Source organism: Oryx dammah, unplaced genomic scaffold (assembly GCF_014754425.2).
Source record: "Oryx dammah isolate SB20612 unplaced genomic scaffold, SCBI_Odam_1.1 HiC_scaffold_11232, whole genome shotgun sequence".
In the NCBI taxonomy this organism is placed as follows: Eukaryota; Metazoa; Chordata; class Mammalia; order Artiodactyla; family Bovidae; genus Oryx; species Oryx dammah.
Window position 1 is genome coordinate 4,563,814 of NW_024080625.1, and position 22,402 is coordinate 4,586,215.

At 38.8% G+C, this 22,402-nt stretch overlaps 1 protein-coding gene and 2 non-coding genes across 4 annotated transcripts in view; 1 reads left to right on the forward strand and 2 right to left on the reverse strand.

The window, feature by feature from the left end:
* Positions 1-22,402, reverse strand: part of LOC120861344 (anoctamin-6) — a 232,009-nt gene that overhangs the window by 68,304 nt on the left and 141,303 nt on the right. For both annotated transcript variants that reach the window (XM_040236992.1, XM_040236991.1), the window contains exons 4-7: positions 8,314-8,379; positions 7,242-7,529; positions 6,911-7,024; positions 3,749-3,864 (exon numbers count right to left, since the gene is read on the reverse strand). In XM_040236992.1, coding sequence (XP_040092926.1) covers positions 3,749-3,864; positions 6,911-7,024; positions 7,242-7,529; positions 8,314-8,379 — 584 coding nt within the window. The remainder of the gene's footprint in view (positions 1-3,748; positions 3,865-6,910; positions 7,025-7,241; positions 7,530-8,313; positions 8,380-22,402) is intronic.
* TRNAS-AGA lies at positions 3,096-3,167 on the reverse strand. Its single transcript has one exon. It is a non-coding gene; the product is annotated as a tRNA-Ser (tRNA).
* On the forward strand, positions 12,944-13,017 carry TRNAH-AUG. Its single transcript has one exon. It is a non-coding gene; the product is annotated as a tRNA-His (tRNA).

Sequence of the window (22,402 nt, forward strand, 5' to 3'; positions counted from 1 at the left end):
GTGTCAACTACACATTGACACTTGCCGTTGGCACTTGCCATCTACCTGTACAAGGATTAAATCATGCAGCTACTGATGTTCAACATCCCCTGAAAGGTGCTCAGGGTAAAGAGCAGAAATGAGGCACTCTGTGCTCTGAGGAAAACTGGCAGAACAGGTCTTCAGATAGTTAAGTCTTTTCAGAAGCTGTTTTTATGAGCTCAATTCTTATACCTCCTCATATCTAGAAAAGCACTAAAATTCTTCAGTGCTTCAGTGAAGATGGTTCCTCATGACTAGCAGAAACCTTCTGCAAAAAAAAAAAAAAAATGTGCTTGATTGTATGTATTCCCCCTTCATCAAAATCACATATATATTGACCTCTCCCCTGCTTCTCTGGAGCAGTTTCTCAGAGCTGAGATGCTGTCTCTGGGCTCATTTTGTTCCAAATAAAACTTAACTCACAACTCTCATGTTGTACATTTCTTTTTAAAGTTGACAGAAGCATCAAAGGGGACAGGTGGACCAGGGGCAGGGAACAGTTAATTGTATTTTCCTTAGCAAAAGATACTTAAAATCCTGGGGAAATTGTTTTCTTCATAGAACCCCTGCCCCCAAACAAAAACCCATAAAGAATGATTAAAAAGCCATCAAACCAATCACTCTGCCAACAGATGCTATAGATTTAGTACAAAATGAAAATAATGGAAGAGAACCCTCATGTAAATATCAGTTTCAAATACTGACATGTATATAAACATCCTTTTTCAAAATTTTATTCTACAGGGTATCTGAGTTAATGAGAGAAACTGTCTCTTTATGATTCTAATCCAACTAGTAAATAAAGGAAGAAATCACACTCTAGTACTTTGGCCACCTAATGTGAAGAGCTGACTCACTGGAAAAGACCCTGATGCCGGGAAAAACAGGGCAGGAAGAGAAGGGGGCGACAGGATGAGATGGTTGGAATCACGGACTCAATGGACATGAATCTGAGCAAACTCTGAGTGACAGTGCATAGAGTAGCCTGGCATGCTAAGGTCCATGGGGTTGGAAAGAGTCGGACACAACTTAATGACTGAGCAACAACAAATGGCCAAATAAATAAAATCCCTGAGGAAATGATGAATCTAGACAACATTCATTACTGGCTGCTGTCATCACAGAAAAGACAGACAACTGGACATTATATACCTACTGACAGAAATACGAAACTCACACAAGTGTTCTTGTGCAAAGTTCAATCTCAATCAGATCAAGCCTTTAGATGAGGATCAAATGACTTCACTAAAGCAAATACACAGGACAAAGAAACAAGTAACACCTCAGGGGAGAATGGAATCAGCCAGATAGAAAACAGAGAAACAACTGCGAGGAAAACAAGAAAGAAATTGGAAAATTATAGATTAGAAGCTATTTGAGAGATATTACTTGCAACATTTGGACCTTGTTTGGATACTGATTACAACAAAAAACTGTTAAAAAATGTACTTTTGTGACAGGAAAACATGAATACTGATTATTTTATGACTTTAAACAATAGGAGTATTCTGGTTATATTTAAAAGAGATCTTGTCATTCTATTAATGAAATGTTATGCTATTTGGAGTTTTCTTCAAAATGACCCAGTAGGAAGTAGAGAAAAAGATGAAACAATGGTGACTATGAGTTTATAATGTTTGGAGATGGGTGACAGACATAGGCAAACTTGCCGTATTATTTATTTCTCTTGTGCTCAGTCAAGTCCGACTCGTTGTAGCCCCATGGACTGCAGCTTGCCAGGCAAGAAATTTTCCAGGCAAGAATACTGGAGCTGGTTGCCACTTCCTACTCCTAGGGAATCTTCCTGACCCAGGGTTCAAACCTATATCTCTTTGGTCTCCTGCAGCGGTAGGCGTATTCTTTACCACTAGCACCACCTGGGAGGCCCAAAAGTTCCCTTAATAAAATGTAAAACAAAATGAAAATTCTTCAGTGTTTTAAAATTCTCACTTTTAAGATTAAGAGGTTTTCCCAAGTTCAGGTGGACAGGCAATGAGACATCATAGGAAGAACAGGCACATGCTTCTGGGCCTACCCTGACCCTCCTCTTCTTCTCATCCCACATATCCAATCCATAACCATGTCCTGTCAACCTGACTCCCCAAACACATTCCATATTTGCCCCCAGGACTTCTCATCTGGTTTGTGCTAATAGCCTCTTACCAGATTTCCCTGCTTCCTGCCTCCCCCATCACTTAGTTTCCACAGTATCTTTGCAAAATGTGAGTGAGATAAAATTACTCGAATGGTTAAAATATTGCAGCAGCTTTTCACTGCACTTGTCTACACTCCTTTCCACGTTCCCGATACCCTTCTAACTTTGTGTGTCATCTTTCTCTTTCCCTTAGCACTGGTTTTCACTATTTCCTCAAGCTTAACAAGTGCTTTTGTGCCTTGAGGCCACTGTACCAGTGGCCTCTCTTCCTAATATGACTTTTTCCCAGATCCTTAAAATACTGGGCATTTTTTTTTCCTTCCAACTAGACAAATCTCAGCTCACATGCTCACTTACTCAAAGATAACTTTCTTGACTCACTTTCCTCCCCACTTCCCAGTTCCTCTCCATCTCATCACTGTGTCATTTTCTTCATTTCACTCAGAAATGTTGTTTACTTATTTATGTGCTTAGTTGTTCTTGATCTATTTTTCTCCAACAGCCTTGCCCGAACAATGTAAGTTTTTGGAGAGCAGCCGACACCAGTGCTTTGAGAAGACACATGCTGGACATTATGGTCACATACTGTTGGAAATGGTACCCAATAGAAGATATAGGAAAACAGTGAAAATTGGCATCTCTTATCATGGCTCAGGTTGTAAAGAATCCACCTGCAACGCAGGAGACCCAGGTTCAATCTCTGGATCAGGAAGATCCCCTGGAGAAGGAAATGGCTACCCACTCCAGAATTCTTGCCTGGGAAATCCCATGGACAGAGGAGCCTGGCAGCCTACAGTCCATGGGGTCACAAGTCAGACACAATTTAGCAACTAAACCACCACTATCATACAATTTAAGCTAAATCTAACATTTACTCCTGTTTAATGAAGAATTAAACATTTCCTTCTCCAGAGGAATCTTCCCAACCCAGGGATCGAACCCGGGTCTCCTGCATTCTAGGCAGACGCTTTAACCTCTGAGCCACCAGGGAAGCTAATGAAGAATTTGGTGGGTCTTTGGTCCCCAGTTGGGTAGCCTCATATGCCTTGGAATTTCCCAAGATAAGATTGACTTCGTTATTCACAGTAGACTCTAAACAGTTTGTGCAAATGAGATGATTCAGGATGTGGTCTGGCCAGGCCGGAAAGACCAATCACATGATTGGAACCATGTGATACTGCAGGACAACTGGGAGAAAAAGGGGTTGGAGATCGAGCCATGTGGGCAGTGAGTCAATCAATCAATCATGCCTAGTAATGAGCCCCCAATAAAAATTCTGGGCAACAAAGCTCAGAGCTGCAGTGAGCTTCCCTGGTTGGCAATACTCAGAGGACTGTCACACTTAGAAACCCTGAGCCCTTCCCACTGGAGTGCTCACTACAACAACTCATAAAAATTCTGGGCAACCCTGAGCCCTTCCCACTGGAGTGCTCACTACAACAACTCATAAAAATTCTGGGCAACAAAGCTCAGAGCTGCAGTGAGCTTCCCTGGTTGGCAATACTCTTAGAGGACTGTCACACTTAGCAACGCTGAGCCCTTCCCACTGGAGCGCTCACTACAACAACTCACCTGATAAGATCCAAGGGCTGCTTTTTGTATATGCTTCGAGGATGAGCCCATTCCCTGTACAGAAGGTACCGCTCATTGGGGCAGCTGAGGTCCTCCGATGGGCTGCTGAAGTTGCACTGGGAAGAAGCAGCAAAGAAACGAGCATCACAATCGGTATGTGTTTGCGTTTGTGTGTTCTGTTGGCTAAATGCGGCCCTAACATGTCACAGTCATTTGTAAATAAGGGGTCTCATTTGCTGGAAGGAAATACCATGTAGTTCTTAGGAATTCTCAACTGGGAGTAATACTAATGCCTGGAGGGCCATTTGTGAATGTGGGTGGAAAGGAATGCTTGGATGTTACAATCCCAGGGACCACCGCAGGTACCTGGTGAGAACCCCGAGGATACTTAATGTACTATAAATGCACCAGCTCTAAATAATTAAAACCTGGGTTGCTCAAGGGCTCAAACTCTCATGGCAGAGGAATGCCTGACAGCCCAGTCCCCTCCTTAGACACCCAGAGCAACCAGCTGGTTACTGACGGGGTCAATTCTAAAACCCAGGCTTTTTTGTCCCTCAATTCAGCAGTTATTCTGTGAAAATACAGAATATAAACAACAAAAAAAGCCTGATGTGATGTTATACATTTAGCTTATTCAAGAAATCAAACTTCCTGCCTCTGCTTAAATGCAATCTCTCTTCTTTCCACCTGCCTCACCTTCCTTCCCTCATACTAGAACCAGAATCACCTGGCTCCACCACTTGCTAGCTGGATGACCTTCTGGAAGTCAGTTAGCCTCTCCATCAATTTCCTCATCAATAAAATGGGGATAATAATACTACCCACCTCAAAGAGTTGTTAAGATGATCAATTCATCCACAGCAATATTCAAAGTCCCTGGCATATAATAACTACTTACAGATGTTATTATCAACCAGAAAATTATTAATATTAAAGCTTTAACATGAGTCCTGACCTCTACTTGCCTGCCTTCTAAATACCTCATGAGATCATCCCTTAGCCGGGACGTGGGACCAGTGCAATTACAGGAAGATTTAGTGGAAAAGAACTGGGCATGGGCAGATGTCCAGTGAGTACTACAAAGCCTTGACATCCCATACTGATAATCACGACAGCTATTTGCAAGTGTACCCAAGTTCATATCATGCTCACTGCTAGTCTTGTCGGTACACAAATAGAAAACACATGGACTGTCAGGTTGGACTGCTCTGTGGGGTCTTTTAGCCAGGAAACTCAGCATCTGCTTCCCCATCCAGCTCCCAGTTCTCTGTGCATGTGTACCAAGGAGCATGCATACTGTCCTATTATCTTAAACACTACATTTCAATATTGTCTTCATCCACAAATACATGTACTTCACAGTAGCAATTATCAATCAGTCTTTGCTTTGTTTGGCTTTTCAATTCAGTTCAGTCGCTCAGACATGTCTGACTCTTTGTGACGTCATGGACTGCAGCACGCCAGGCCTCCTCCTCCATCACCAACACCCAATGTTTACTCAAACTCACGACCATTGAGTCAGTGATGCCATCCAACCATCTCATCCTCTGTGGCCCCCTTCTCCTCCTTCAATCTTTCCCAGCATCAGGGTCTTTACAAATGAGTCAGTTCTTCACATCAGATGGCCAAAGTATTGAAGTTTCAGCTTCAGCATCAGTCTTCCCAATGGATATTCAGGACTGATTTCCTTTAGGATGGACTGGTTGGATCTCCTTGCTGTCGAAGGGACCCTCAAGAGTTTTCTCCAACACCACAGTTCAAAAGAATCAATTCTTCAGTGCTCAGCTTTCTTTACAGTTCAACTCTCACATTCATACATGACTGCTGGAAAAACCATAGCTTTGACTAGATGGACCTTTGTTGGCAAAGTAATGTCTCTGCTTTTGAATATGCTGTCTAGGTTGGTCATAACTTTTCTTCCAAGGAGTAAGCGTCTTTTAATTTCATGGCTGCAGTCACCATCTGCAGTGATTTTGGAGCCCCCAAAATAAAGTCTGTCACTGTTTCCACTGTTTCCCTATCTATTTGCCATGAAGTGATGGGACCAGATGCCATGATCTTCGTTTTCTGAATGCTGAGCTTTAAGCCAACTTTTTCACTTTTCTCTTTCACTTTCATCAAGAGGTTCTTTAGTTCTTCTTCACTTTCTGCCATAAGGGTGGTGTCATCTGCATATCTAAGGTCATTGATATTTCTCCTGGCAATATTGATTCTAGCCTGTGCTTCATCCAGTCCAGCATTACTCATGATGTACTCTTTGGCCTTAGAGATCCAGATAAACTGATAGTGAATATAACAAAGTAACACAGCAATATAAGACAGGATTTTATTTATTTTAATGACAGAACTTTAAAACCTTAGGTAAAACATCCTTGCATTTATAGAATCATTAAGCTTCTACAGCACATTTTAAAATTTTCATTTCATGAGTGATCTTATCAGCTAGAGGAGTGCTCTTGAATTTGAGGAGTTGCTGTCATCTCAGTATGCCGTCCTTAAGAAATGTCAACACTCTGCTGTATTGCCATCCTGACAAGAACCCTGACAGATGCCTTTTTAGAAGCCCTGTGATATTCCAGGACACAGTTTGAAAATGGTTATTTCAGAAGAGAAAATGCCTGCCTGAATTACAGAAAATGATAAGTGAAATGATCTAACATATTTTTCTTACAAAGAACCAATACTTTTCTGGTTGATAATAATATCTGTCAGTAATTATGAAAACAGCTGACAGATAATATAGTACTTATTATATGCTAAGAACTGTTCTAACATCCACGTGGATGAACTGATCCTCATAACAACTCTATGAGATAGGTACTATTATTATCCCCATTTTACTGATGAGGAAATTGATGAATAGAGAGGTTAAGTGACTTTCACAAGATCCTCCAGCTAGAAAGGTGTTTGAGTCTGAGCCCACGCATTAACTCTGGGAAACGCCGTCTATTCATTCATTCACTCATTTTAACTAAGGGGTTTTCCCTCTGCCTGGGATTCAGCAGTAAAAATACAACATGATTCCTGCCTTACACGTATTTACAATCTTGCAATATGTCCTCTTGATTTTACCAAGGAAGAAACAAGTTCAAGATTAGCCTTTCCCTAACATTAGAATACATTTTAGATATTTTATTTCATTTTTGCCATTTGACTTACATCATGGAGAGGGAAAGCTGCTTTGTAGATTCCAGAGCTTACGAGTTTGTTAATTCCAAACTTTTTAACATTGTCCCTTACTTGGTACATTATCCGAGAAAGAATGAAGTAAACCTAAAAAAGATTCCAAAATAGAGTGTGTAGTTTATACAGTGTAACTAGCCAATCATTGCTTACTATCCTAACAGGAATCTGTAGGTATATTGCTTTTCTTTCTTTTTTTTGGGCAGCTTTTAAAACCCAAACCAAACCAACCAAATTAGACCACTAATTATTCAACAGTAAATTCTAAATCACCCCAAGACAACAGCTAAATTGGGTTTAGACTTACAATGCGGCTTCTGGTGGCTGGATTGAAGAATGTGTCTCTATCTTGAATGTAAAAGTCATTCATGCGGTTCTTCTCAAATGGGGCAGTGAAAAACTCTTGCTCTGGCTTGATGATACTTTCATCCACTTGGAGGAGTTTGGTAAACCAATTGAAATTATCAAAGGCTGAGGACCGGGTTTTCAGATCATTGGGTTTCAGAGGCAATTTGATGTGCATTATCTCTGCGTAGGTGCATAGCACCTCCCACGGGGCATGCACTTTTACAAACACGAGCTTGTCATCCACAAGCTATATTGAAAGAATAAGCATACGAACCAGGAAAGCAAATCAACTATTGATATTTTCACAAATTTAAAACAGATTATTCTTATGTTTTAGTTCTTTCATAAAATCACCAATATTTTAGATGAAGAAAAGCAAATGTGTTAATTATTAGTCCAAATTAGTAACTAAACATAAAAACACTATATTGTAGTGTTATTGTAATGACAAGTTTTAAAGTTTCTTAAACCGAGAAGAAGGCTGTTTAATTTATTATATATCTGTTCAATGTCATTATGTGATCATTAAAAAGGATTTAAAAGAACTATATTTATTAATATAGAAATGCATTCACTATACGATAAAGAGAGAAAAGCAAACTTTAAAACTGTGAAATGATAATTTCCTTTTAAGGGAAAAATGTATATATTTGAGCAAAAGAAAATATTTAGAAGGACAAGATTATTTATGGATAAAGTACAGATGATTTTCAGTTCCACAATTCTTACATTTTCTAATTTTGGGGGGGTAAACTATCATTTGTATTATATAAAAATCTTCAAAAAGGTTCTTGAATAAATACATTCATACATAGCTTTATATTAGATTCTTTGGCTATTAAGAAAGATCCACGGTTTTTATCAGTAACAAACATATATTCTATAATGCAGATTCTGACTGACTCCTGTCCCAGCCTGCAGTTGAGGTGTGGCTGCGGTTACACGTTTCAAATGCCTTTCCAGCACTCCGAGCGACAGGCTAGTTTCCAGGACAACAGTCAGCTGACATATGGAAAGGGTCTGACACTCACAGATCTGGTTGCTTCTAGCTGCAGACCATCACAGATGAGGTTAGACTCGTATGCTTGTCTTTTTCTCTGCCAAAAGAAATTGAAATGTGTTAGGCCTCCAGTTTTACCAAGGGCGGGGGGTGGGGGGAAGCTATGTGTTTTTTTAATTAAAAAAAAATAATCAAACCAATTTGAACAGAATGAAGAGATGCATTTGCTCAAAACAGCACAGAAGCAACGGAGAGGTGTGGGTTGAGATTCCTCAGAGGCAATGCTGTGGAGAACAACTGGATTCTCTTGGGACTCTGGAGGACCCTTGGTTGTCTGGTAGGTTTCTGGCCACTTGAGGTACATAAAAGTCTCCAGCTTTGGCACAATTTCAAAGACTTTTTTTGGCTTATGAGAGATTGTGTACGTAAGTGGAGTTTTTGGAGTTCCGCTCACCCATGGAATATACCAGAGTTGCAGTCCAGATCTGACATTCTAGATTCTTATAATTTTGTTTCTATCAGATATTGAAATAATTTGGTTTGGGATGTATATATTTCATCTTTGCATGCCTTGACCAATTTTAATAAAACAACACACAATTTTGGTAAAATGTAAGAAAGTTTTCTCTTTGTAAGATTGAAATGTTAGTGAAGCTATAAAACAAACACCTAAATCTACAAAATGAGCTGATACTATATCTGACCATGTTACAGAGCCATTTATATGAACCACGTGGTGAAACATATCTCAACTAAGATGTTAAAAACAGAGGAAGTAAAGGAAGAATATATTTCTGAAAACCAAAAACAAAACCACATAAAATATAAACTAGAATTTCCATCTTTAGTAATCACAGGAGGTGAATTGGACCAATTCTCCCACTGAAGACAACTAAAAATGCTGCATTAAAATCAGTTTTTAGCTTCAGCAGTTAACAGGATAGAGAGGAATTACTGGGCCAATGTTCTGTATCTAGTGCGTTGGGCAGTCAGGCCATTGTGCCCATGGAGCACGGGTCATGCTTTGCCCACTGTGGACGGGCAGAGAGGGAGCTCAGCTGCTGTGCCACACAGTGCCTGGAACATAGAAAGCACCTAATAAATGTAAAGTGGATGCTGCATGTAAAAAGGTCCGAGGTGAACAAATACACCTGGCATTTGACTTAATGTGAGTGCCAGTGGAATCCCTAATATATTTTGTGGAAGTATGAGAAACAGAATATTGCTTTATTTTCATATATTTAATAAAGTTATACAGTATTAATACTTACTGTGCCAGACACTGTTCTAAGAGCTTTCCAAATATAACACGTTTGTTACAACCTGAGCACAAAATAGTCACTCAGAGAAAAACAGCAAGTGCTATAAACAAATAAGCCAAACTTACGCCAAACTTACCTAGGAAAGTCCAGTGAGATGAGAGCTAGGGGGTGAGATGGGGGTGTGAAGGTACAGCTTTCCCATTGTTCCCAGCAGGCGGCTGGCCCCTCCCACCCCCTCTCTTTGCAATGCACTTTGCTAGGATTTTCAGTCTTCTCTACTCCTCATTCACCATCTGCCCACTTCAATTGGGAAGGTGGTTCAGACCCACTCTGCTTGGTACCCAAGCAGTATTTCTTTACCTTAGACTCAAACCCTCATACTTCAATTCCTGCATGGCAGCCCAAGCATTGTTCCAGATGGAGTCTTTCTTTACTATTGTATAAAAGCATTTCTGATCTTTCCAGCCACACCTGACAGGAGTGCTAAGCAGGAGTGCATGCCCAATACATGTCTGTTGAAAGAATATACTCAACAAACATTAATTTGTTCTACAAACATTTCCTGAGAGCACTCTTCAAAGTGACGAAGATTCAAAGAGGAATTTGAAAAGGTCTGCTGCAGAGGATCTACAAAGTCAGCATTCAGGGATCTAGGACTCTGTCCAATACAAAAGGACTGGAACACTCATTCATGGGTCTAAAGCACTGTAATGGGACACTCGTCATTCTATATGGCCACTCAGCATTTCCACTCCCGCCAGAGCCCACGTCCCCTACAGCAAATAAAAACAGACACACCTATTCCTTGTCTCCCATGAGTTCAGCTGCTGGCAAGTGAGTAGCTATTAAGCAGACCACTTAAGACTCTAATCAGAAGCTGAAGATGCAAAGAAGTCAGGCCAAGCAGAACTCCTCCTGGGGCGGCTGGGAGAGTGGGAGCCAGTGACAGCAGTGGCAGAGGTCTCAGCAGGAGCTTTCCGGGAGCACTGCTGGTCAGAAGTGACCAGAAGCAGTTCTGGACCCTGGGGAGCAACCTTGCTGTGAAATGGAATTTGGAGCACTGCCTCTGGCGGCCTCGTCTCCAGATTTTGTTTGTCCCAGTCTTCCAATGAATCTGTGAGCCCCCTAAAATTCTTTACTAATTGACTCTTTGTTTCTTTGTCTGCTTAAATTAGAGCTAATTTCTGTTACTTGCCAGCAAGAATTCTCATAGAGTAATAACGATGAACTAGGGAAAACCTGTTAGCTTAAAACCAAAATCACTGTGCAGTATAGGGAGGGGTGTTCTGTGCAGACAGGCAGTGACCTTCCGGGGAGACCCCTCAACCTGAGGTTGTACAAATGGCGACCCAGCTTGTCCACTAGAGGTCACAAGTAGAATTCAACTGTCTTCTGTCTCCTCAAGGAGTCAGGCAGCAATAATTTCAGTTAGGACGTGAAAGCTCAGACTCAAGGCTTTTAGCTCACATGGACAAATGTCCTTCTAGTTAGATGACTAGGTTGTTGTTCAGTCGCTCAGCTGTGTCCGACTCTTTGCAACCCCATGGACTGCAGCACTCCAGGCTTCCCTGTTCTTCACAATCTCCCAGAGTTTGCTCTGACTCATGTCCATTGAGTCAATGATGCCATCCAACCACCTCATCCTCTGTCATCCCTTCTCCTCCTGCCCTCAATCTTTCCCAGCTTTTCCAGTGAGTCAGCTCTTCCCATCAGGTGGCTAAAGTACAGCATCAGTCCTTCCAATGAATATTCAGGACTGATTTCCTTTAGGATTGACTGGTTTGATCTCCTTGCAGTCCAAGGGGTTCTCAAGAGTCTTCTCCAGCAACACAGCTTCTAGAAGGCTAGGAGAATGAGTTAAAAGTGCAGCTTCTCCCATGGCTTAATGGGTGTGTGAACAATGAAGAGATGGTAATAAGAAACCACATATCTGTGTTAACTGGTCTCATAAAATTCCACAGTTCCCATCAAAAGCATACCGTGATGCACAACTGTCTCCTTTCTGGCCCCCTCCTCCACTGGGGAGTGGCTCCAAACTTTGAAGGTGCTCCTTGCATTCGACACTTCACTCCCGGACTCTTCAAGTGCTGTGGTCTCCTTCCTCAGACAAATGCAGCCACTCACAAAAGGTCCTGTGCATGCCGCCTCTCTTAGGAGGACACCATCTTTCTCCTGGGTATCAGGAGATCACGTCTTTTTCCTGTTTTTCCTGAGTTTGCTTTGGCAATACCTTCTCTTCTTTTCAGTCCTTTATCTTCATTGCTCTTATTCAGCAAACAAATACCTTAAATGTTTCCTTTCTTAAAGAATATGAAATCCTGCCTCAGGCCTAGCTGCTCTTTGGTTATCATTCCTGTCCCTAGGGATGTCTGTCCTTTAATCTTGATATCCTTAGCACCTAGAATGGGCCGAATGTGGAAGAAATAAGCAATAGATGTCTGATGAAAGAAGGAATGAGTGGATGGTGCGTGGATGGCTACCGGTTTTGTGGGAATTGACTGAGGAATGTAGTGTAGCAACGAGGCGCCTCTTTCCTGAGCTCCCCTTCCCCCACAGTGCTCCAAGAACTTTACTTATGGGCATAACAGGACATGATGGAGAAAGAGAGATATAGTTTAATTCTGGAACGTGCTAGCACAAAATAGCTCCAGGGTACCCAGAGCAGGAAGACATCTCTTGATCCCCTGGGAGTCTAAATTACCAGATGACAAAAGGGGGCCAGTTCAGAGAACCTGCAAAGAACTAGCCCCACGAGAGGGCAGTTGCATCATCACACATACCAAACACAAACTACCCCTGCCTTGGCTGTATCCGCTGGATCAGCCATGACTGTGACAAGCGGCATGGTGCAAACTAGACATGGTTAGATTCCACGTCAAAATTTAAATCCTGGTCCTGCCATTTGCTAGCTCTGTGACATTGGGCAAATAAACTCTGCAAGTATCTGTGGCTTCATCTCAAAGGTGGTATAAGAAATAGCTTCGTTAAGTATAAAGTCCTCAGCATAAGGCCTGACACATCATAAGCCCATAATAAGACATGTTAACCATCGTTATCATCTTTCTCTGTCTTCAAATATGCTCAGCCTCCTTTATTCCTTAAAAAAAATAAAAAAGTCCTCTCTACCTTGTAAGCCTCAGAGGCTCACCTCTTTTATTTAATGTCAAACATCATAACAAAAATAAGCAACCCTAATCATTTAGCTTCCACAATGTGCACCCAGTGACATCTTAATCCCTCCAATGGGATACCAATGACATCATTTTACCAGAACTCCAGGAACTGGATCTTAAACCTGAGTCATTTAGCTCACTCTCCTCTTGACTCTTTATACACTATGTTGTCCTGGTCCTCAGGACCTTTTTTGATGTATAATGGATGTATATATCCTTTTGGACTTCCCTGGTGGCTCAGTCGGTAAGAGCATCTGCCTATGATGCGGGAGACCCAGGTTCAATCCCTGTGTCAGGAAGATCCCCCTGGAGAAGGAAATGGCAACCCACTCCAGTACTTTTGCCTGGAAAATCTCATGAACGGACGGAGGAGCCTGGTAGGCTACAGTCCATGGGGTCGCAAAAAGTCAAACACGACTTAGTGACTTCACTTTCATATATCCTTTTCATTCTCTGAAGAAAGAATTAATATTGTTAAAATGGTCATACTACTTAAAGTAACCTACAGATTGAATGCACTCTCTATCAAAATACCCATGACATTTTTCACAGAACAAGTAATTCTGAAATTTATATGGAAGCACAAATGACCCAGAGTCACCAAAGCAATCCTGGAAGAAAAGAACAAGACTGGAGGTATAACCCTTCTAGACTTCAAACTATACTACAAAACTACACGAATCAAAAAACAAAAAAACACACAAGGTATTTGCTCAGAACAGACACACATATCAATGGAACAGAACAGACAGCCCAGAAATAAGCCCACTCGTTTATGGTCAATTAACCTATGATAAAGGAGGCAGAAATGTACAATGGAGAAGAGAGTGTCTTCAATAAGTGGTGCTGGAGAAGCTGGACAGCTACATGCAAAACAATGAAATTAGAACATTCCTTCATACCATATACAAAAATAAAAACTTAAAATGGTTTAAAGACTAATTTAAAGACCTAAATATAAGATATGACATCATAAAACTCCTAGAAGAAAATACAAGCAAAACATTCTCAGACATAAATTATAGCAATATTTTCTTAGCTAAGTCTCCCAAGGAAAAAGAAATAAAAGCAAAAATAAACAAATAGGACCTAATCAAACTTAAACATTTCTGAACAGCAAAGGACATCATTAATGAAAGGAAAAGACAACGAAAAGAAAATGGGAAAAGAGATTTGCAAATGATGAGGCCAAAAAGGGGCTAATAACTAAAATATGTAAACAGTTCACATAACTCAAAATATTTTTTTTAAGTGCTGGTTTAAAAATGGGCAGACATTTTTGCAGAAAAGACATACAGATGACTAACAGGCACATGAAAAGATGCTCAACACCATTAATTATTAGACAAATGCAAATCAAAACCATAATGAGAAGGTCTCCCTGGTGGTTCAATGGCTAAGGCTCCACATTCCCAATGGAGGGGGCTCAGGTTCAATCCCTGGTCGGGGAACTAGATCCCACGTGCCACAGCTAAGAGGCTGCATGCCACAACAGAGTGAAGATCCCACGTGCCATAACTAAGAGCTGGCACAGCCAAACAAACAAATAAAAATATTTTAAAAAACACAATGATACAGCCTCACAGCTGTACGAGTGGCTAATATTAAAAAGTCAACAAATAACAAATGCTGTCAAGAATGTGGAGAAAAGGAAATTCCTGTACACCGCTGATTGGAACGTAAACTGGTGCAGCCACTAGTGAAGCCAGTATGGAGTTTCCTCAAAAAACTAAAATACAATTGCCATGTTATCCAGCAATTCCACTCCTGGGTATATACTGGAAAAAACAAAAACTCTAATTTGAAAAGATACATGCATCCCAATGTTCATAGCAGTACTATATACAAGAGCCAAGATGTGGACACAATCCAATGATTGTCTTAAGAAGATGGGATACACACACACTTGTGAGCTCAGGTGCACACACACACACGCTCACAGTGGAATGCTACTCAGGTGTAAAAAGAAAGACATATTTCCATTTGCAACAACAAGGACAGACCCAGAGATTATTCAGTTCAGTTCAGTCACTCAGTCGTGTCCGACTCTTTGAGACCCCATGAACTGCAGCACGGCAGGCCTCCCTGTCCATCACCAACTCCTGGAGTTCACTCAAACTCATGTCCATCGAGTCAGTGATGCCATTCAGCCATCTCATCCTCTGTCATCCCCTTCTCCTCCTGCCCCCAATCCCTCCCAGCATCAGAGTCTCTTCCAATGAGTCAACTCTTCGCATGAGGTGGCCAAAGTGCTGGAGTTTCAGCTTTAGCATCATTCCCTCCAAACAAATCCCAGGGCTAATCTCCTATGAACGTTTTAGTTGTTTCTAATTTTTCACAACTATGAAAATTCTTGTAGAGTAAGTTTTGTGTATCCTTCTCAGAATAAAGTCCTAGATGCAGAATTGTTGAAAAGTGCATGCAACTTTAACTTCTTCAATAGATATTGCTGTACTGCCATTGAGAAAAAGTTATACTATAGCATATCCAATTTTAGTTCTTATTTAGTTCTTTACAAAGACCTTCTAAGATATTTACCTGATATCTCTTGATAATTGGCAGATCTTGGAGTTGGTTTATAATGCCCTCTGTTTTATTACTAACTATAAATACTTAAATACTTGAACCAAGGAAAGGGCATTTTTATTTGTTTAAACATGTTAATATATCACCTTGGTGTTACTTTAATAAGACAGTTCTTGTTATTTCCCTTTGGCATGGCAGTTCACAAAGAACTAGTGGAATATGTTAAAAATTGATCAAACCAGTTTTCTTGGTTTGTCAGGTAGCTAAAGTAAATTAGCATATGTGCTTTATTTGTCAAACAGGAATATATCAGGAAAAGACTGCTTACTTAAGAAAAGATTGCTTAAATCTATTTAATATGAGATCATCAGCTTTACTGCTATGTAGAATTTACACTTGGATAAGTAACCATGTTCCTGACATTTAAAAAAAAAATAGGGTAGAGCTGTCTTCCATGTTAAAAATGAAAGAAAATTAATATTGCATATTGAATGACATACTCATTACTCAATAAATATTTGCTGAATAAATGAGTATCTGAGGCCACACAATTTTTAACTAAAAATTATCTATGTACCTTATTGGAAACGTTACAGGTAAGAACCTAAACCTATGTTTATAGTCTATGATGTATATTCGGCAGCACAAAATGACTCAACCAGACTCACTGGCTCTGAAAAAAGCCCAGTCATATACTAGATTATGTTGTAAGTTCCTCTATCTCTAGGAGAGTAAATTCACTGGCACTGTAACCTGGATCTCTCTCTTTCTTTGCAACCTACTTCTATCAAAGCCAAAGAGACTATAATCATTGAGGATCTATGGACATCACAAAAAGAGGCAGATGATTCTGCTACTGTCAGTGAGGAATGGTACTTGGGGTTCAAAGTAGAGAAGGACAAGAACACTTATCCCACCCCAGAAACTGAAATTTTATTCATACCTCTTATGGGAGGTTAATAAAGCTGTCAGAGAAATAAAGAGTAAAGCAATCAAAATCACAAAGGACAGACTGGCGTAATTAAGGCAGCTTTCTGTCCCCTAAGCACCTGAGATTGCACATCTCATTTGGCTTAATAAAGTCATTGTTGGGAAGGACTTGCTTGTGAATTATACAGTAATAAAACTGATTTTAAACACCAATTTCTACCATTTCCTTTATGTTGCTCTGCTTTTATCCATAAAAAGCAGGGGTTGCAATGTCTAAGAAGATTGCCAAATACACTCTGATGATAATATATCAGCATAAATCAGTTGAGATTAATGAAATAGATTTATTTCAAATATTCTTCCAGCTTTGTTAGGCAAAATACTGACACTGCTCTCACTGTACTTTTCAACTTGCCAATCTTTGTTATGCCTATGAAGTTGGGTAAGAAGTAAACCAAAGGTACTTAATTTGTGCAAAAATATTTCTTTCTAATTACTCAAAGTGCTTCTTACTTGGTAAGGTCTGGTAAGCAGGAATAAATTATTTAATTGGGACTTAAATTCACGTGTTGTTGATAAAATACTGAATGTTAGAGGACTGATTTAGTAGGTGACATGTTCATGAGGAGATAGAAAACAGACCAGCATCCTAAATGATAAGCATAGAGAGGAAGTGAATATGTAGCTGACGCTTATTTCCAACTTTTCTTTTTAAATTAGCATTTTTGCTGTAATTATGAAAATAAATAAATGGTAACATAAATTTTTCAAGAAGGAAAAAAAATCACCTGTTATCAATCCACTGCTAGGATAACTACTGTAAACACTTCAGGGCAGTGTTTTCTACCTGCTTATATGAACAACCTGAAGTGCCCTAGTTAAAATGCAGATTCTAGGGCCCCTCTTCTCTACATTTTGGCTCAGTACATACAGGATGGGCCTGGATAATCTAGTTTTAACATGCAAAGCAGACTATTCTTATCATCAGGCAAGTTTAAGATTTACTGTTTTCTTTTTTTCCCCAAACTTTAAACTTTTTATTGTGTACTGAGGTTTAGCCCATTAACAATGTTGTAGTTTCGGGTGAACAGTGAAGGAACTCAGCCATACATGTACATGTATCCATTATCTCCCAAACCCCATCCCATCCAGGCTGGCACGTAACAATGAACAGAGTTCCATGTGCTATACAATAGGTCCTTGTTGGTTGTCCATTTTAAATACAGCAGTGTGTATGTGACCTTCCCAAAGTCCCTAACTATCCCTTCCCTCCCACCAACCGTAAGTTTTTTAGGAAATAGTATTTTCTTAGAGCATATCTTTCCTGTGCACATAAGCAAGCTTTTCTTTTATGATTATTTATTTTCTTCATGCCTGTTCTGTTTTGATAATTTGGTATAGTTGACATTGCCCAGCTGTTTACCCTTTTACAGTAAGTGAGACACAAGTACCTGTTGGTCCAGGGCAAATGAAAGCTTCTTCATTCAAAACTAACTCAGAAGGACTAATCTGGAAAAGGATTCTTCTCCTCTCCACCTCTTTCTGAGATGAAGTGGAATAAACAGATTTTACTTTTCAGAATTTCACTGTCCTCTGCATTTGTCTGTTTTTAAGGATTGGGCCCAAGGACACGTCCCATTTTGGAAATACGAAGCAAGATTTGGATTCACTTCTCTTGTGCTGAGTATGCAAAAATAAAACCAAATACGCTTATACCAGCAACACATCTTGTAGTTGTAATTTGAAACTGCTGATTCTAATTTAATTTATTCCTTTTAACCTACAATCTTAGTTTAAGCAAGTAGAGTGTAAAGGAAGGAGATGAAAATATAAAGAACTTCCTGCTTTAGTTTAAAATATTAAGGAGTTAAAGCCAAACCTGATTTCACATCCAAAAACAAAAGACAGAACACCTGCCAAAAGCTATCTGAGGAGGTGAAACCACCCAACAGGAGTTGTCACCATCACTTAACCCAGCGTAATATTTTTCAGGGACTATTTGTGGCAAAAATGTCATTTTTAGGAAATTTTTATAGTATTCTGGTTCTTCATAATCCCCTTCTGCCATCCCTTTATTTCTTCAATTTGGAGAATACAAGTCGATGTTAAGTCGACTCAATCACACCTTCTCCTTTAGGAGACTCCATGGGATAAATTTCTTTCTGGGGGATCTTTAGACCAGAAAGATTATATTTCTTTTGAACAACCAGTTTGGTTTTTATTGTGCTGAAACTTTAAACCATGGTGTTGATAACATCCTCTATTTTCTTTGGCTACTGGGAAACTCAAGAGGCAAATTTGCAGCTGAATTCTAATTTCTGAATAGGACTTTACGGTTAATAATAAGTAATTTTGCTTATCACTTTGATACATAGCTTCATTTTATTTTTCTGGCTTTTACATTTTTGTCACCATGATCAGTTCAGTTCAGTTCAGTCACTCAGTTGTGTCTGATCTTTGTGACCAGGCTTCCCTGTCGATCACCAACTCCCGGAGTTTACTCAGACTCATGTCCATTGAGTCAGTGATGTTATCCAACCATCTCATCCTCTGTTGTTCCCTTCTCCTCCTGCTTTCAATCTTACCCAACATCAGGGTCTTTTCAAATGAGTCAGTTCTTTGCATCAGGTGGCCAAAGTATTGGGAATTTAAGTTTCAGCATCAGTCCTTCCAATGAATATTTAGGACTGATTTCTTTTAGGATTGACTGGTTGGATCTCCTTGCAGTCCAAGGGACTCTCAGGAGTCTTCTCCAACATCGCAGTTCAAAAGCATCAATTCTTTGGTGCTCAACTTTCTTTATGGACCACTGGAAAAACCACAGCTTTGATATCCTTATCTAATTACTTTTATTTATGTTAGATTCTGTATGTGACCTCAAGTACTTTTTAATGAATTATAAATAAACTATGTTATAACATAGTATTAACATAAGTAGAAAGCTAGTGACTATAAAAATGATACATTGCATATTAAAACCAATAATGAATGATGTTTGAATATTCTATACTGTTAGCTATCATCTTATGAGCTACAAATAATCATATACTTTATGCACATAAGACTTACTGATAAAGCAATGATATTTGATAAAATTTAAAATCCAATTATATTTGATAAAATATAAAATTTTGATATATTTGATAAAATTTAAAATCCAATTATAAAAGCTCATAGCAACATCAACTAGAAGAGAACTCCTAACTTTTTAAAAGAAAACTACCCCAAATTTATAGTGAATGTGTATTTAATGGTGAAATTTTAGAAACACTTGCACCAAACTCAGGAACAATACAGTGGTGACTACTACGTGCTACAGGTTTCATTCAAGAGGTCTTAGCCATATCATTTGGACAAGATAACAAATGAAGTATAAAGAAAGGTACAATGAAGCTGTCAGTTGGAGACAATATGGTTTTCCTTTGAATAAACTTAAAACAAGTATTAGAAACTACTGGAACTAAAAAGTTTCTCAATGTAACTAGATCTTATAAAAAAAATCAATAGACTTCTTTCTTAACACAAAATACTAAATCACAAGCAAAAAAAAAATGTTAAAAATTAAATGTGTCTGACAACAGCAACAAAAATGTAATATAATAGTTAATAAAAATGTATAAGATCCTCAGACATTATTATAAAACTTTATTAAAATATGTAAAATCTTAATAAATGGAATGGTACATTGTGTTCATTTTATTAGAATTTTCTGATGAACTTTTAACCATTTCCAAAGGGATTTCATCTAGCTTCTTTGTAAACCATTCCAGCCTCATGATAACTCATATAAAACAATGGATAACAGTTTTAAAAGCTCAAGGGATCTATAACCAATTAGTCAGTTGTTTCACATTATTTGAAGGTTTGAATGTAATTTAACTTAAACACTTATTTTTTGGAAAATTTCTTACTCTGTACTCTCTACTGGCCAGATCCACCAAAGAATTCTTAAGGTCTGATATACAAGATAAACTGATACTTCCATAACTTTTCATCAACTTCCAGGAAATATTTTTTCTATCAACTTTTAGGGATGGATTCTGCTGATAAAAAAGCATTACATTCAGGATGACGTATACTATTCTTGTGTTATCTAGACTTTTCTATTCTCTTTATCATCACCTGCATTATATCATTACTTGGTCATAAACACATCTGTTTAGAAGGGAGGCCAAGTGTCAGACAAAATGAAATTCAGAATAGATCAGTTATGTCACCCATTAGCAGTTCTAGATAAGGGAAATGGAAGAAAGAAGAATGATGAACAAAACTGAGCAGGAAGAGTTGGAGAAATATATGGAAACATGTTTCATTTAAAACACTTTTGCTCTTCACAATATGGTGCAAACTTATTCAGATATATTTTAATCATGAGATGTGCCAGGCATTGCTGGCTGCCTATTCAACAGTCATCTTCCCCTTCTTCATTACCAAGAAAAGCTGGCGGTTTTTCAGATACTAAGTGATCAGATGATTTAGGAAAAGAAAGACTAGTCTTGATTAGTCTGTGCTAATGATGGTAGTTTCATTCATCTTGCCAGTGGTTGGTTTGGGAATAGGCCTGTGAGAGATAATCAACAGTGAAAGGAAGTCTGTCATTCGAGGGGAGATTTCTTCCCCTTTCTAAAAGAGGGCCGAAAGAAAGGGCATTCCTTCTTACTGCCACTGATGTCTGGAAACACAACAAACATCATGAAATTGAAGTGAAGACAGTTTAAGAACAGCCAGCATTTGAGGATGGCAGGGTGGAAGGATATAATGAAGCTCGAGATCTGATGATCCCATTAAGCCAAAAAATTATCTAACTCAGAACTGCACCTATCTCTGCACTATTTCTTAAATGAGAGAATTATTATTTTCTTTCAGCACTTAAATCATTATGAGTTTGGTTTCCCTGTTACTTCCAGTAAAAGACATTCGAACTGATTCCACGCCGTGGACAGCAGTATGGCCTAAACAAACACTTATTCTTGGCACAACTTATGATCAAACCCATTGGTAATATAGACGGTTTATGCTTTTTCAAGGGAGGTGTGAGATTCTGAGGTATTTTCACTAATACAAGTGGACAAAGTTATATGGTATTTGGAGGTCTGGCTAGAAAAATAATTTCTCTTTTGCTCATATGCAGATGTAGACTTTTACTCCTGTATGTTTTTGATGCTCATGGCACTATCAGTTTTATCTTTCTCTACCTCTAAACAAAAATTTAACAATACTGGCAAAGTCAACCTTGGGGCTGTTTTAGGAAATCAATATGATTTAGACATATTTTTTTTTTCCTCTCAAAGAAAAGAGAATTTTGAAATTGCCTTTCCTTGGCATTGTCCTAAATTCTGAATACGGCCTGACAGAGAGTGTGATGGAACTTGCAAATGATTTTCCAGTTAATAAAAATGTGATTCCCAAGCTGAGCTTCAAATTCTAGTAGAATCTAAATTAAGCAACATGTATAAATAGTCTCAAAACACTTAAACGCATAGCTTATAAATAAATACCAACACCATGGTACATCAATCCATGAGTTCAGATACCAAAATTAATTATGTTTTTTTTTTCTCTTGATTTATGAAAGTTACTTCAGCACCTTTGTTTCTGTGTAACTCAAATGCAGACCTTGTTAATAATGTACCCAGCTTTAGGCTCCTTTACCATGGGAGAGAAGCCCTTGTATAAAACTAAAACTGTTTCCTCTATACTGTAATGGATTAGGTTTGTTTAACTTACTTTATATAGTGCTCAATTCAGTTCCATCAGCATATGGATGCCTAATAAATATTTGATGATAGTGACCCTGACTGCACAGAAGGTTATCTTAGTGTTCACAGGAAAATGATAAAATAGTCTAAGCTAGTTTAGTGACAAAATTATATAGTAACCAGAGAGTGATGCCTTTTCATACCAGTGTATACCCCAAATAAAAGAGAAGGTACAAAAAGTAACATCTATTATCTAATATGTGCTGAAAATTTATGTAGCATCTCTATACTATTTTATTCAATCCTAAACATAATTATCTGGACTAGGTATTGAGATTCCTACTTTCCAGAATTTAAGATGCTTCGGTGAGCCAATACTTTATGTGCCAATAAAAATTCATCCAATGAAATTATGATACACTTTTTTAAAGAGGTACCCTGATTTCAGAGATGTCAAAATGTAAAAATAAAAGGCATCTCCAAATAATAATAAAATATGAGACTGATAAGAAAATTCATCCAGCTCACAC